The 17,462-nt window shown below is 50.6% G+C and overlaps 1 protein-coding gene across 2 annotated transcripts in view; it reads right to left on the bottom strand.

Moving 5' to 3' along the window:
• ADCY1 (adenylate cyclase 1) overlaps positions 1–17,462 on the bottom strand; it is a 147,775-nt gene that overhangs the window by 117,906 nt on the left and 12,407 nt on the right. For both annotated transcript variants that reach the window (XM_008968790.5, XM_034964059.3), the window contains exon 2: positions 11,331–11,480. In XM_008968790.5, coding sequence (XP_008967038.2) covers positions 11,331–11,480 — 150 coding nt within the window. The remainder of the gene's footprint in view (positions 1–11,330; positions 11,481–17,462) is intronic.

Genomic DNA, 17,462 nt, shown 5'->3' with positions numbered 1-17,462 from the left:
AGCCCAGCAGTTTAAAAAATCCAGTTAGAAAGTAGGCAAAAGACATGGATATGTTGCTGGGTACATAAATGGTACAACCATTCTGGGAAAGTTTCACTATTTCTCAGTAAACTAAATAGGCAACTTCCATATGACCCAGCAACTGTACTTTCAGGTATTTGAGCCAGAAAAATTAGTACCTATGTTCACACAAAAACCTGTGCATGAATGTTCATAGCAGCTTTATTCCTAATAGGCCAAAACTGGAAACTACCAAGACATTCTTCAATGGGCCAACAATTAAACAAACTGTGATACAGCCACACCATAGAATGCCACTTAGTAATAAAAAGAAACAAATATTGATATATTCAACAATATGGATGAACCTCCAAATAATTATGCTGAGTGAAAAAAAGCCAATCCCAAATGTCTACAATATTTTATTATTCCATTTATATGAATTTTTTGAAATCACAAATTTAAAGAAATGGGTAACAGGTTAGTGATTCCCAGGTCTTAAGAATGAAGGTGTTGTGGAGGGAAGTGGATGTGGCTATTTAAAGGGAACATGAGGGATCCTCAGGGTGACGGATGTTCCATATCTTGGCTGTCCCAATGTCAATATCCTAGTTGTGATATTGTACCACAGTTCTGCAGATGTTGCCATTGGGGAAGCTGGGTAAAGGGCACATGGGATCTCTCTGTGTTATTTCTTATAACTAAATGTGAATCTACAAGTAGTTCAAAATAAAAACAGTTTAATTTAAACAAAAAAAAAGATTCTGAATATGGAGAAACTAGAGGCTTTGCATACTCCTGGTAGGGATGGAAAATGGTGCAGCCACTTTGGAAAACAGTCTAGCAGCTCCTTAAAATGCTAACCATAGAGTTACCACAAGACCTAGCAATTCTACTCCTAGGTATTTATCCAAAAGAAATGAAAATGTGTTCACACAAAAACTTGTGCATGATTTTTTATAGTAGCATTACTTATTATAGCCAGAGTGGAAACAACCCAAATATGTATCAGCCATGAACAGATAAACAAAATGTGATCCACCCATACAGTGGAATATTATTTGTCCATAAAAAAGAATGAAATACTAAAACATGCTATGATCTGGATGCACCTCAAAAACATTATGCTAAGTGGAAAGAGTCAGTCACAAAAGATCACCTATTATATGATTCCATTTGTATGAAATGTCCAGAACAGGTAAATCTATGGAGACAGAAAGTAAATTAGTGGGTGCCTATGTCTTGCTGGAGGGCAGGTGTGGGTATACATGGAGAGTGACTGCTAATGGATATGAGGTGTCTTTGGGGGATAATAAAAATATCCTAAATTTAGATTATTGTATACTAATTTTCTACAATAAGATCATTTGACATATGTATTAAATAAGATTAATGTGTAATAAGACTAAGATTCTTGCATAATTCTAAATAATAATAACTCTATAGGAAAAAGCATTTAAGTGAACTTTATTCAGTTGGACAAAGTTTATTTAATTGAACTTTATGGTACATAAACTCAATAAAGCCATTTAAAAAATGAAAAATAAATCATAACTGTAGTTGTTTGAGAAGGTGCTGTCCATTGGCCAGCCCCGTTTAAAAATCCATACTGCATCACTTAAATGGAAGTCTTCTTTCTCTTGATAAATTTCTTCACATGATGAGAACTCAAAATTGTTCCATTTACCTTGTTAGGGTAACAAATTGAGTGTGTGCTTTAAATAGCTGCATATTATTTTTGGAATTCTGATTTAATAATGGCATCTGAGGAACAGCCAGGGCTCTGGGAGGGGCCAGCTCCATAGTATGGAAGAGGGAGCTGAACTCAGGGATACAGGGCTTCCTGGACAGGCTGCAGGCAGCGGAGGAGGAAGCTGAGGGTGACCTCCTATGCCTCTCACCCTGTGCTCTCCAGCTGTGACAGGCACAGACTTCAGGCTAGACCCTTGTGGGGGACCATGAACACCCTGAAGCCCCCAAGTGGTCTTCACCACCCAGTGGAGCTGCACTTCCAGCCCATATCCCCTTCCTCTCCAAGCAGAAGGAAGGCAGAGCTCACACTTACCAAAAGTAATACCTGTGACCACCTCCACCTCAATTTGCTGCCTGAATGCCTCCTCCAGTTCCCACCTCCCTGCCTCTACCTGGCAAACCCCTACACATCCCTCAAAGCCCTGATCACTCTTGTTCTTCCCCATAGTACGTCCCTATTCGGTTCAGTCAAGGCCACCTCCTGAAGCCCTGGCACTGGTCACTTCTGAGAGCATCTCTACAGCCAGAGCAGCCCTGGCGTCCTCTGCCCTGCCCCAAGCCTGGTTAGTGTTCTCAGCCATGGTGTCCTCCATCCACACTGCTGGAGGGTTTCAGGCCCCTTCCCTTCTCCTGGCACCAACTCCAGGCTGGACATGTCTGGAAGGTGAGGGCCATCTCCACTTGTCCTCACCCCTACCTCTCATCCCGAGTTCACTAGCAAGGTCACAAAAGCATGTGTATGAGATGCACACACAAAGAGGCCACCGCTGGGAGCACTGGACCAAAGAAGCTACAGGATCAATTCCCCAATCACACTCAATTGCGTTCATTCACTACACACCTATTAATGAGGACTCATGACTGCACCTCTACCAGCCATTGCTCCACAAGGTAAAATCACCATCGAGACAAACCAGAAGGAGGATTGGAAAAAAAAAACAAACAATAATGGCCTCTAAAGTTGTGGCAGTACTGCGAAAAGGAGTCTCCTTCCAGGGTGGACAGCAGGCCCTGATCAGAGGAGCAGGCTAAGGGTGCAGTGTGCTCAGGTATGGATACCACCGCCCCTCATCACCCACAACCAGCCACACTCAGGGCTGGTGGATCTGAGGCCTGGAGCCAGTTAGGGAGCTGCCCAGCCACAGTCCATCAGAGCCAGCTGAGAACCTGGCAGGATCCCCTCTCCTGCCTCCTGCCACATGCAGTTCAAGTAAGAGCAGGGGGGGAAGGGAGGAAACCCAGCAGGAAGGGACCGTCCCCCAGCCCAGGCCTGCTTCTCCACCAGCTGCACAGGGGCGGCCATATGTACTTCTATTTGCACTCAGCCATCCAGGGAGCCCAGCGCCAGGCACTCACCAGTCCAGGCACACTCATCCAGGACTCACACGCAGCATCTCCTTATTTTTAAATCATACACTCGACTTTTATTTGAAATAAAATAAGATGTTGTTTAGTGGCTGCTATGGACTAAATTGTGACCCTCCCCTCCATATTCATAGATTGAAGCCCTAAAACCCAATGTGGTGACTATATTTGAAGACAGGGCCTTTAGGGAGGTATTAAATTAAAATGAGGTAATTGAGTGGGCCCTAATCCAATGTGGCTGCATTCCTCTTCTCCTCCTAAGAGGAAATCAGGAGACACAGAGAGACACCAAGGGTGTGCGCACAGAGGGAAGACCATGTGAGGACACAGGGAGAAGATGGCCATCGGTAAGTCAAGGAGAGAGGCCTCAGATGGAACCAGCCCTGACAACACCTTGATCTTGGACTCTGCAGCCTCCAGAACTGTGAGGAAATACATTTCTCTTGTTGCAGCCACCCAGTCTCTGTTACACAGCCTAAGCTGACCACACCAGCCCCGAGCTGCCTCCCTCCAGACTTCTGCCCGTGAGACAGACAATTTCTATTTTGTTTAAGCCACCATTTTCCAGGTCAGTTACTAGCAGCCAAACCAGATTCTAACTGACGTGCTGTCCCAACGGGCCACTTTACTCCAGACAGGCTCTCTCAGCTCTGTCTTCCTCAGCGGGTGGGGTCAGAGCCTGCCTTCCCATGGCTGCTCTCCCCGACTTGTGGCTCTGCTCCTCGGGCTCTTCCAGGAAAGGCCAGTGGGAAACTGCAAAGCTCCCTGCAGCCTGCAGCTGTGTGTGCTGAGTCCCTCACCCTGTCAGAGGTCCCCTCCATGGGTCACTTCATGTCACTATACTAGACATAGCTGGGCCCAGTTCCCTAATCATCTGAGAGCCAGGCTGCAGATGCTGGACTCCTTGCAGCGGATCTGCCCTCTCCCTCATAGACCACCAGATGCCCACAGCACAGCAGATCCCATGTCCTCACCAGCATGGAGGTGGGCCCTGGTGGGCTCAGGGACCTTTCCTCTCCCGGCCACACCTGGGCTCTATATCTTGGCATGTGGCTTCTGAGCCTGGGCTGTTCCATCAAGGAGAACCAAGAGGACCAGTGTGTCCAGGAGCCACATGTTGGCCACCACCTCCATCTGCCACACAGACTTCAAACAAAGTAGGAAAAAGACAGATGTGGCAAGGCCGCTCAAGGCGGCTCACACCTTTAATCCTGGCACTTTGGGAGGCTGAGGTGGGCAGATCACAGGAGGTCAGGAGTTTGAGACCAGCCTGACCAACATGGTGAAACCTCGTTTCTACTAAAAATACAAAATTAGCTGGACGTGGTGGCACATGCCCGTAATTCCAGCTACTTGGGAGGCTGAGGTAGGAGAACTGCTTGAACCCGGGAGGCGGAGGTTGCAGTGAGTTGAGATAGCGCCACTGTACTCAAGCTGGGGTGACAGAATGAGACTCTGCCTCAAAAAAAAAAAAAACAGATATGGCAAACAACTGGGTACCCACAAACCTCCTCACAGCCCCCCAGGACATGCCGCAGAGCCTCCCACAGACCAAGGCGACAACCAGCTCCGGCATCTTCCTCAGCAATATTGCAGCACTGGCCACAGAATGACAGGGAGGAGACTCTGGGATTCCCGGAGCTGATACAGAGCAAACTGTGACGCACAAGCCACGAAAACCAAGCAGAAGGCGGTGACTGAGGGGCCCAATGTAATGCTCCTGGAGAGCTAAGGAGACTGAAGAACCCACTGGGCTGTGCCAGCCACAGGGGAACAAGACGCCTCAGCATGGAGCCAGATGTGTGACATCCACGCAGGAGGGGGATGCCCCCGACACCACTTTTGAAGAGATGCTGGCATTCAAGGCAGGAAGGAGGCTGGGCAAGGGCTGCTCCAGGAGGCCATGGAGCAGGTCACCTCCACTACCCAGCATATGACCAACAAGTTGGGAGCTGGGAGCATTCTAGAGCCTCTGATGCTGACCACAAACACCCTGGACCTCAGTTCCACTTGCACAGGTGTCCTGGCAATGGCAGGGGGCTGACAGCACACAGGAGTCATGTCACCCCGACCAGGCAGCATGCCCTGCCCCTCGCTCCTAGAACCTGGTGCATGAAACAGCAGCAGGGCAGGAACCAAGCATCCACCTGACGCCCACCCAATCCACTTCGGCACCAAGAAGCCAAACCACTAATGAAAACAAGACTGAGAAAGAGGCTTTCCCTGCCGTCCACGTGACAGGCCTTTGTGAGATGTGGGAATCCGAGCTCCGTCCTCCATAATCACCAGCCAGCTCGACCTGGGCTCAGAGAGCGAGCTTTCCATGCTGTGACTGATCAAATTGCAATCGCGTTTTCCTTGAAGTTCTGTCTAACTCATCTGTAAAACCATCTGGGCTTGCTGTTTACTTTTTGATGAGCTTGTAAATTACTGAATCAATCTTTTTAATAATTATAGGATTTTTCAGGCTTTCTTTTTCTTTGCGGATCATCTTTGGTAACTCACACTTTTTCTGGAAATTTGGCCATTTTGTCTCTCTTCAAATATACTGGCATAAAATTATTCTCAGCATTTCCCTATTATCTATTTTTAATCCCTGCTTTATCTGCAGCCTTTCTCATCCCTCATGCTCCTTATTTGTGTCTGCTCTTTTTCTTCTTGATCAGTCTCTTTAATGCTTTTCTATTTCAAAGAATCAACTTTTGACATTTTTGTTCAGAAACAGAAAAAGCTCTGTTAAAAGAACCTTCACACCCCTTTGGAGCATTTTAGCTCAGTTATTTGTAAGCCTAAAACATCTGTGTGAGCATTTTTTAGCTGAGGAGATCTGTGGCCACGAAAGGAGGAAACAGCCATGTGGTTCCCTTGGAAGATCCCGGGCTCACCCTGGCTCTGCCACTGGTGACTCTATTATTCACTCCGTTATCTTTCCTGGGTTATTTAAATTTTCAGAGCCCCAGTTCTCAGATTTATTAAGCAGAATAAAGTCCTTACATTCCTAACCATGATATAGAGGGCTGAAATTAATTTTAAAGAGATCTGACAACTCAGAAAGAACATCTTAGTACCTTGACCTTCTTCTCTGCCCAGACCCTGCAGGCAAGGACAGATGAAGGGCAGGGGCCCAGGGTGACCCTTTGTTCTGTTTCTTTGTTTTGCTGTGTTGAGAGGAGGGGTCATTTTAGCTCATTCAAATCCTCCCAAAGGAATCAGCCTCAGGCACACTGAAATTCAGGTAAACCTTTCCTAAGTACAGCAGAGAACTTTTCAGACAGACAGGAAGTAGTGCAATGAAACAGACAAGCCCCCATCCCCACCCCACCCTTCTCCAGAGCCTCTTGTTCTATGGGCTGCCCTGAGAAGGTGGAGGGGAGGAGAGTGAGAGCTACTGTAATATTTCCCCTCATAAGAATGTTGGCAGAAGCCTCACCCCTTGAGACTGGCACCTGCCTCGGCAGGAGCAGACCAGACCCTTAAAGCCTCAAAGATTCTGCAGGGCACCCGCAGGGCTATTGACACTAAACAGTACAGGAGGGGAAGGAGAAAGCTCCTAGTGTCTGTATCTGTTGTCACCTTCTTCATGGGTTGCTGCAAAAGTTAGCAGTAAGTAGGCACAGAGCACCCAGGGATGCATCCTGGCTGGTAAAAGCCAACACTGGCATCATAAGCCAGGAAATTGAGAGGTGCTCCCCAGGGCTTAAGATGAAGCACACCCTACTACTGGTGTCAAAACATAACTTATCAAACTGGGCAAGAACGATCTGGCATTGGGGAACAGAAGCATCCAATGCATAAACCGAGTGGAGAAGAGCGTGAAAGCCGGTGGCCTCCACCCCTGGCACTGCCAGGAGGCTCGGAGCAAGGGCACTGCTGCTGCAGCCATCTCCACCTGTTCCATCAGTTCCCATCCCAGAACAAAACTGGTTCAGCTGGGACAGGATGAGGAGTTTTAATACTGGGAGTTTGCATTTCAGAACAGCAGTACCCTGCTGTGCTCTCCTGCAAACCCGGGCATTCAGTGGGGGCCATAAAGTGCAGACCTGTCCACACTGGGAGGTGTTTTCTGAGCCTCCTGAGCCAAACTCCTATTTTGTGAACTGAGCACAATGCTCTCCCTACTCACAAAGCCACTGACCACAGTGCCTCTGAGTTATGCATTCATCCCCCAGGAAGAAACAAAAAGAAAACCACCGCCAAACTCCCCAGTGTGTCTGCTCCCCTGCCTCCACGCACTTACCTGTGCACTGACCCTCAAAACGTGTTCATGATGTCTCTTTCCTGCTAGGCTCAGGAGCTCCCCTCTGTGAGCACAGAACCACAGGAGCCAGCCCTGCCCCCCTCTCTACCGGTCAAGCCATCTCCTTCCAGCTGAGGTCACAGGACATGAAATGATTTCCCTCAAACACCGTGCATGGGAGCGTAAGGCTCGGAGTCTGCCCACAGGCCTCCCCTCAACTTGACCTCACTCAGCCCCCATCTTCTGGTCCCTCTGGACGTGCCCTGCATTCCACCGCCTCCTACCAGTGATGCCCACATCGGCTCCCAGGACCAGGGTGCATTGACCCAGCATCCCTCTCAGGACTGGGTTGTGTCCCCTCTAGATCCCATCCCGAAACCAAGGTGTGTCCCCCAGATCCCCTCTTAGTACCAGGGTACATCCATCCACCCAGAAGCCCTCCCAGACTGGGGTGTGTCCACACCCAGATCCTCTCCCAGGACCAGGTGTGTCTCCCTGGATCCCCCCACAGAATCAGGTCACATCCCCCCATATCCCCTCTCAGAACCTCAGTGCATCCCCCAATCCACTCCCATCACCCGTTGTGTTGCCTGGACAGTTCAAGTGGCTGGAGAAGGCTCTGGGAACAGGTGCTGAATGGAAATGTGTCATGAATGAAATTAAAACATGAAAGGCAGATGCTCACGACTAGCCACATGGTAAGGCTCCCTCACCTGTCATTCAGGAGACTGGCGTTTCATGCTGACACACGTGAGGCCTGGGCAGGGCTGCCATGGCCACCTCTAGGCTCTCTGGATGGCCAGGCAGTCTCCAGGCAGATGCTGAGGGGCAAAGTGCCTGTGTAGCTGAGAGACCCAAGAGCTGGCAGGGCCCTATTGGGCCCCAAGTGCTCCCCTCTGCCATCCCAAAGAGACAAGGCTCCCTGCACTGACATCAGGCAGCAGGTGGCCAGGAGGAACCTGGGTGCTGATTACCAGCCCATCTAGGCAGACAGTTATTGTGAGATACAACCCTGTAGGCTCAAAGGGAATCGACAGAAAAAATACAGCAAAAGTCAGGACAGCTGAGGTCTGAGGATACACTTGGTAAAGTCAGGGAAGGCTTGTCCTCAATCAGCTCTCATGTGTCAAAACATCAGCTCAGCTATGAAGCAACAGAGGAAATCATGAAAGAAAATGATCCTTCCATTTGAAAATATAAAAGATTGAATTTTACACAAGGAAAAGCAAAGCTGGAGGAACAGACCTGGGGAAACGTGGGGATGAGGCATCAGTGTCTCTGTTATACAGTGAGAAGTTCACCCGACAGCCAGGAAAGTCAGAATATAACGGGACGGAGGGTTGGAACGTACTAATCACAAAGAAATACAGAAGGTGAACAAGCATGAAGTTGTCGCCGTCAGCCTTAGTAAACGGAAAGGGGCAGGGGAAACAGGAGGTGCCAAGTCCTCACAGAGAGAGAGGGAGGCAGGGAGGGAGAAAGGTGGAAACCAATAGGCAGGAGAGGGAGAAGGGGAGAAAGACAGGGACTGCAGAGCAGCTCATCAGAACCCCGACGCCCCTGGGCCCCACCCTAGGGGCTTTCCCACCTACAGGGCTGGGTGAGGCCCGGTAATCTGCATTCCTAACAGGCTCCCCACTGCTGCTGATGCAGTGGTTGGCCTGGGCTGCTATAGAGAGCAGAGTGTAAGCAGTCATCATTTATAAAGATGTAAAAGAGCACAAGTTTGGGAAAATACCTCAGAAACTTGGGAGAGAAATGACATATTTACACTGCTAAAAATGTTACTCAGTGAATACTTCATGTGCGTGAAGAAAAAACTCTTTTAGAACGTGGTATCTAAATGTCAGACACTGAGAACACTGCAGAACATGCATTAAGGGGAAGAATAAGCAGATGTTTTAAATCACATTTATCACACCAGTAGCTATGTCTGTGCAAAACGATAAGCAAAAAGACAGAAAATAAAATTATATATACACCAAAATGACAATCACGTGGGGAAAAATACACATAAAGACAAAATCTGAACACTAAATAGCATTTGGCTGGGTTAACTGGATTGGGTGACATTTTGAAAATGTCCTGCTTAAGAACATCCACTCTGCAGTTAGAACTTGGACACATTTCTGAGCCTCCCTGAGTGTGGACTGCCTCCTCCATAGGGCTGAGGAAAAAATCCCTTGCTTACAGAGCTGCTATAAAACCCAGTGAAATGCTGCACATCAAGCAGCAAAGGCTAGACTAGACAATACTGGGAGGAAAGAGAGTCCTTAGGAAAGGCAGCAAGTGTCAGAAAATAAATGAAAAAAGACCAACACAGAAGTAGGAAAGGAAGGTATGGAAAAGGAAATGGGAGGGAGACAAAAGAGGAAAAGAAAAGGAAATGCACACAAGCAGGGCCCATGAAAAGAGCCTTTGCCTTCTCCACTACAGAGGATGTAGTTAAGGGGAGAACAGGGCTTCCAAAGATTCATTTCTGGGATCTTATGGTGGTAATAAAATAAGGCTATATGCCTCCCAGAAAGCACAAAGGAGATATCTCTCCTTGTGTGACTGACTCTGGTCTAAGAGAAAATGCTCAGCGTTCAGCCTCGAAAGATGCTCAATTTATACACACACCGACACATTCATGCACACACATAGACAACACATCAACACATGCGCATACACACATATACACATATCCCTGCATATCACAGACATACACACACAGACATACAGGCATGCCCACGCAAACACATCTACATGAATACAAAGCCACACACACATGCAACCACACAGACGTACAGATAGGCACATACATGGACACATACACATGAGCACAGGCATTCACAGACACACATGCAAACATGTACAGAGGCAAAGGCAAACATGCACATATCCACACATGCATCTCCACAGGGATGCACATGTACATATACACAGACACATACCACTGTCCACATAACATCCACATGGACACGCCCTCCTACATGTTCACATAGACGGCAATGCACACACCACCTAAACATACATATGTGATCTATTTCCTACTTTTATTGTATATCCTACTTTTATTGTAACTATTAGGGATCATAATGTCGATACATGAAATGTGTTTGTGAGTTTTTACATTTATATTTGGTATAATACCTTATATTCACATCGTTGAGAAAGAGATCCTATATGTCAGCTACAAGCCTGAGACATCAGCAGTTTGGTGTCACAGAGGCCCGTAAGCCCCAAGGCTAGGGGAAGAATCTAGATCCTTCCAGTGAAGGCATCTGGAATGTGCCAGGCTTATCCCAGGGGCTCCCAGATGGTCCTTCCTAAGCCCACATGCTGGGCACAGGCCCCGGGCAGCAGACAGAGAGCACAGAAGATGGGTCATAGAGGGCGGTGGGAACCTAGGCATGGCTCCTTCCAAGCCACTGCTCTTTCCCTCACGGCTGTTTCCTCCTGAAAATGGGGTGATGCCGGCCACTGGAGGAACCCCAAGGGCTGTGGGTGCTGTATCATGACCACTGTGACCCCTCTACAACTCCCAGCAAAAGGGCATCTCTGCCTTCCAGAAGTGCCAGCGTGCTCTGGGGTCAGCCACACTGAGCCAAGGGCAGAGCTGGTGGAAGCCTCAGGCCAGTGGATCAGGGCCACCTGCACGGTCACATTCACCTGAGGCCCAGCCAGGACCTGCCTCATCCTCCCTGGGCAGCTGACCTATTCCAGCTGCAACCGGAAGTCCGTGCACCCAAATGCTGTCCCCAAAGCAGCCCCATCCCAACACTATCCCATGGGCAGCAAACCCAGCCTGCCTGTCCATTTGCTAACTATAAAACCTCAGGGCATCTCCTCCACAGCCTCAAATACCAACATGTACCACTGGGAATTGTGGCCCATGTCACCATGAGGTAAACTGAGGCTCAGGAAGCCAGCTTCTTCCACCTTCCCAGCCCCACAGCCAACCCCTCTAGGCTGACTGGCCCAAGCCACTGACCTGCTTCTCGTTCTCATCCTCCAGCCTCAGTCGGTCCTCAATGCAGCTCCGGGCCTGCAGGAACGCCTTCCTCTGCGAACGCTCAGTCAGAATCCGCACAAAGACCCCATACATGTTCACACCGACGAAGAGCAAGGCATTGGCGCCGAGCTGCAGGGAGAGAAGGAGGCAACATGTGGAGCCTGACATCCCACACACACAAAGAGGGCCCAGGCCGCCCGGAGAGCATAGCAAGAGCTCTCCAAAAGCCACGCCGCCCGGGCCAAACCCACAGTGCAGGGCCAGGGACACAGGGAGTCAGCCGGGCAGGAGCTCGTCCTCACCCTGTCCGGGCAGCTGTGAGACAGCATGTCAGGGGATGAGGAGTAACCAGGCCTAGTGTCAAGGCCAAACTGTGTCCCCCAAAATGCATAAAGTCCTAACCCCCAGGACCTCGGGATGTGACTAATTGAAAACAGGGTCTTTACAGAGGCAATTAAGTTAAAATGAGGCCATCAGGGTGGGCACTAATCCAATCTGCCTGGTGTCCTTATAAGAAGGGAGATGAGGACACAGACACAGCCAGCGGGAAGACTCTGTGAGGGCACAGAGAGAAGACGGCTGTCTGTAGCCCAGGAACAAGGTCTCAGGAGAGCCCAGCCCTGCCCACAGCTTGATATTGGACGTCTGGCCTCCAGACTGTGAGATTCTCCATTTCTGTTGTTTAAGGTGCCCAGTCTGTGGTGCTTTGTTATAGCAGCTTCAGAAAACCAAGACCCCTGGAGAATACATATGTGTAGAGTGGCTGTTCCCACAAAGCCTGCACAAACTCCTCTGGAAAGATTCAGGAAAGGTGAGTTTACAAAAAAAAAACAAAAAACAAAAACAGCCCAGATGTTGATTTGGGGACACAGTGAGCACCAGCACAAGATGGGGAAACGCAGTGTCCAGAGCCCAGTCTCTGCACTCTCCCTTAGTCCTGTCCCCACTTCAGCTTCAACAGATGAGACACAAAGAAGGGGCCAGCCTGAGAAGGAGCCAGCGCTAGCAGTGCACCCACACTCCAGGCTCAGAACCAGGCTCAGACCCAGGCATCAGGCACCTGGCGCCAGCCTGACCCAGGGTTCCCCTCCACAATCACTTCCCGCTCCCACTGCCTGCTGCCGGTCTCCTCATCTGATCTGTCTCTACGTCTTGCAGACCACTGGGTCTGGACACAGGCAACTCTGACGAGCCATGCAGGGCCACGGCATGTCCTGCCAGAGGCCCTGAAGAGGGGCTACAGTTTGTAAGTATTGTATCAAACGGGTGTCCCTTGGTCACTCGCAAAATTGGAGAATTTCTATGTCTGATTAAGCCCAGGCATTTCTACCTGTCTCCCAGGGAGCAGAAACCTGCAGGCTCCGGCTGTCACTGTTCCACACAGATTAACCACAAACACCCCCACATGTGAATGTGTGCTGCACACTATCAAACAGAACTAAAATCAAAAACAAACTCACACAGTAGTGTGGGGAGCAGCTGCCACCTGACGGGGACCAAGAGAGTCCAGGAGGTAGACCCATGAGACGGGACAGATGGGTGTCACCCTGATCGGGCCAAGCTACAGGCAGCAGGATGGGACCCCCAGACGGCTCTAGGAGGGAGACCTGGCAGCTCCTGGCCACCTACTGGATGCTGGGGCTGAGGAGCAGGTGGGAGAGCTGAGACTGACCAGGGGCAGGGGCCACAGGGAGGGGAAAAGACAGATTTGGAGCACCTTCAAACCTGAGGTGTATGACATAGCCTCAAAGGCACATCCATCAGGAGGCTGGAAAACAAACCTAGGACCAACGGTCACATGCAATCTGGAAACAACATCAGAGCCACTCTCAAAGAGGTGACAGGGAGGGAGGACAAGGAACACGAATCTGCAGGGCTCCAGCTGACAGCCATCCTCTGCCTGACACCTCCATGGGGGACCTGACCCTCGCCCAGCACAGCTCCCCACACACATCAAACACACCCCCACCTGACCCCGTGGGGCTGACGACGTTAAACACCACACACTGGCAAAGGCACAGGCAGGAGGTTGCCCCTGCTGGACAGTACCACCCTGACCACACCCTCTGCAGGCCAGATATGGGATGGCTGTCACCTGTGAGGGGTCAGAGACGGCAGCAAGACATCCAATAGGATGGTCTCTCCCAGACCCTGAGCATCAAGAAGGTGACCTTGAAATCTCCATTATGACCCTGAAGATCTCCACGGGACCTGAACACGGCCATTTAGCTTCCCTCTTGGTGCATTTGACAGAGCTGTCATCATGGTGTGGATACCACTCAGATCCGGCTTTTTCCACAAACAAAACGCAGAGCATGTTAGGGTGTGTTCAGCGCTCAGAATCACCAAACACCATGGATGTCTGGAAAGGGTCAGGGCCAGAGCAGGGAGCTGGAAGACCCAGGGGCCATCAGACACATGGGGCACTGGAGCTGCCAGAGCTAAGCCAGCAAGGCCTGCGGAGAAGCCTGCACAGGAGGCCACCACCCACTTTCTAAAGGAAGTGAATGGCAGGTGGACCCCAGCCCTTAAAACAAAAACGACAATTAGGAACAACAAAACCTTCCTTGGAGATTTTCCACATCTTAGCTTCCTTTCTCCCCTGGTTTCCTCCTGGAACACAATGGGCTTAGATTACAAGTTTATGACAAGGAGTCCATGCGGGGGTGGGGACATAGCACAGCTGGCGGGTCAGTTGTCAAGATGACCGACCCTCCCCATTTGCATCAGAGCTGTTCCATGTGGGCTAGCAGCCCGTGGAGGCTGGGGGGATTGCCGGCCGGTCCCCCTCATCTCTGCACTATATGGAGGTGCCCCTGCAACCCTCCCAGGGCCCAAGGAACCGTTTCTCAGAGGGAACCAGCCACTCCTCTCTTTTCGTTAGCTTGCCTCCCCATTTCTGTTAACTACAATCTGTCCTCACGAGAATGGGAACCATCACTACCTGCCCTTGGGATATCTGAAGGGCACTGTCACCAGTGAAACCAACACTCCCACTGGAAGCTTCAGACCCCCGTGGCCCTGGAAAGGAAAAGCGCCCTCAAACAACCCACTCCTCTAGGAGCTGGGCACTGCCTCCCTTCAAAAAAAAAAAAACCCACGGAGGAGGGCGGTTGAGAAGAGACTGCTGCAGAAAGGACACTTCAGTAGGGCTGGGTGTCATCTGCCAAGTGCCCCACACCTGCCCATGAGCACAGGGCTCACCCGCCGAGACACCCACGCCCCCCGCATTTTCCCAGATGAGCATCCTCAACCACCAAATGCATCCACTGTGTTGGAATTGAGAGTTCCAAACCTGTCCCCAAGGTCTGGAACTCTCGATTCTCTCCATGAAGCTCTCTGAACTCACGGCTAGAGGGGCATTTAGATCCAAAAGATGCATGTCACAGGGGCAAGGCAATTGTAATGTGGCTTAGCACATGTCACAATGACAAGAAAGGCAGGCTCGGGTCACCACGAGCTACTCAGAGATGAGGGCTGCAGGGGCCTGGGGGACAGGCGGCCTCCCCACGACAGGCCGCTGGCCACTCCTAGAGCAGGAGATCCAACCCCGGCCCGGCCCGGGCCATCTGCACACCACCACCACACTCCCTGACCACAAGGTGGCCCAGAGCCACATGCTGCCCACACCAGCCAGGCCCTGGGTGGCACCAGGCTGCTGGTCTCCCAGTATGGACACCCTCTCGGGCCCTCATCCCAGCAAGGGCTGTGCTGGGCTGCGAGCGAGGACAGGAGTCCAGGTGTCCTCACCAGGGTCAGACCCTGCCATAGCCCTGCCTTCTGCCTGCACCATCACTGTGGCTCAGTCTCTCATCCACCAGATGGGCAGATTGGTGGCAACTGTAGTACCTCCCAAATGAGCTTATCAAAGAGACCTAAGGAGAAACCCAACAAAGGACACTGCGTGGGACACAGGTTAGACTCTGAGGCATCAGGGTGAGCCTGGAGCACCATGCAGTGCCAGAAAGTAAGGAAAGTGTTACACACACACATACACACACACAGACACGCAATGATGGGGGTGTGTCAAAGGATACAGCAGCCAACTGAAAGAGCCCCCAATGGCCAAAGAGCCAGCACCTGGAAACACCCTGAAGAAATCTTCATGGGCCAGATTAACTCAGCCAGACAGCCGGGAAGAGAAGGGCTTCCCAGGGAGTCTGCTAGACTGAGCACCAGCATGCTCGGAAAAGGCAGCCAGGAGGAGCAGGACCTGTCTGCAGGCCCTGGGGCATCTCTACTTGACTGTGCACCACCTGAAAACATCACCAGGGCCAGCTCCTCACTATGGGAGGCAGGTTAGACTCTGAGGCACCAGGATGAACTCGTGTTTGACTTAATTCACAGACGGGTACATATGCAAACGTTTATAGAAATGTGTGTGCACATATATGTTCTAGCTCTGCCTAATGAGAGAAAACTAGAAGCAATGGCTCCCCAGGAGCAACGAGGACACGAGGAGGCCAGGTAATGGTCTTTAATAAAATTCTCCAATAAAAGGAACTGGGGCTCCCTGGAGAAATGACTGATTCTTGGGCTCAGGCAGAGAAAATATTTGCTAATCAAGCAGATGGGCCTGGAGCACCTTGCAAGGCCAGAAAGTAAAGCAAGTGTCACACACTCACACACACACACACACACACACAAATGATGGGGAGGGGGTGTGTCAAAGGACACAGGAGCCAACTGAAAGAGCTCCCAATGGCCAAAGTTGGAACAATTTGAGCAACACAAAGCAGTATTGAATTGTAACCCAAAGTATAAAATAAACATCAGTACTAATATAAATCAATGATTAAATTAAAAATAAATGAAGGATAACAGACGAATAGGCAAAAATTTGGAGCATTCCAAATCATTTATAGCTACTCCGCCTTCAAGAAGGTAAACTCCCCAATCCTTCAGTATGGGCTCAGCACAGTAACTTCCTTCGGAAAAGCACAAAATGGAAAAGGAAAAGTAAAGAGAAAACCTTTACGGAGGAGAAACCTGCCAATACCACCATAGCCAGCTGGTAACTGCCAGCACTGGCCATGATGAGTACTGTTGACAGATGTGCCCTGACACAATGCGGTGAGGGCATGTCCTCTGAGGCCTCCTGCTGAAAACCAACACCCCAGTCTAACCATGAGAAAATCATCAGACACTGGAGGGTCACTGGACTAGCATCCCTCATGCTAGACACCACTCGTGGTCACTAGACTAGCACTCTGGAGGAGCCTTGGGCCCCTCCCCCAACCCAAGACGTCCCATAGTCCTTGGAGAAAGTATCCCAATTTGACATCATCATCCCACATCCCCAGGTACCTGTCCTTCCTCCCCTCCAGAGACAGGTGCCACTGCCCAAGCCAAACCTGCAAGTCCTCTGACGTTCTCTCTCTGTCCTTCTCAAGCCTTCATCAGGCCCTGCCCCTGACAGCCCTATGCCACCAACTTCTCTGTAACCCCACCGCCTGACACAACCCACAATCAGGCTGTAGTCAAAGTCCCCTTGAGGCAGACCCTCTCATCATCCCAGATTCTGGATGGAGCGCCACCTCCCTGGCACACAAGAGACCTGCTGAGCCCTGGACTCACCTCTGACCTGTCTGCCATGCCATGCACATACATGGGAGCACACGCCCCGGCCATGCCACAGCTCTGGGCAGAGCATGCTCTCAGACCCACAACCCTCACTGCAACCTTGGCCCAGAGGGGTTTCCCTCCTTTTACGGAGCAGCCTCCTGATCCCTGGACTGGTCTGGGTGGTCCCTTCTCACCCCAGGATCACTCCTATTGGGTATGAAAACCTCTCTATTAAATTTGCTCCCATTTTCAACATGACATCACCCGGGCTGCCCCAGCACAGTCTCTCAGCCTGGGTGGCATTCAGACTATCCATGGGGACAGGAGAACCACTGCAGGACAGTCTTCCAAACCAGCCTCTCCTGAGCAGAGCAAGAGTGCAGGCACAGGTAGGGGGGCCTGCTGGAGGGAGTGCTTTCTCATATGAACCAACAGCACTTGGGCCACAGGCCAGCAAAGGAGCTGACTCCACACAACTGCTCCCTGCACAGCACTGGGCATGTTCTCATTGGTAAATTCCCAGACTGCGATCAGCCTGCCATCTCC

Source organism: Pan paniscus, chromosome 6 (genome assembly GCF_029289425.2).
Source record: "Pan paniscus chromosome 6, NHGRI_mPanPan1-v2.0_pri, whole genome shotgun sequence".
NCBI classification, from domain to species: domain Eukaryota; kingdom Metazoa; phylum Chordata; class Mammalia; order Primates; family Hominidae; genus Pan; species Pan paniscus.
This window is presented reverse-complemented; position numbering and strand designations above follow the sequence as displayed.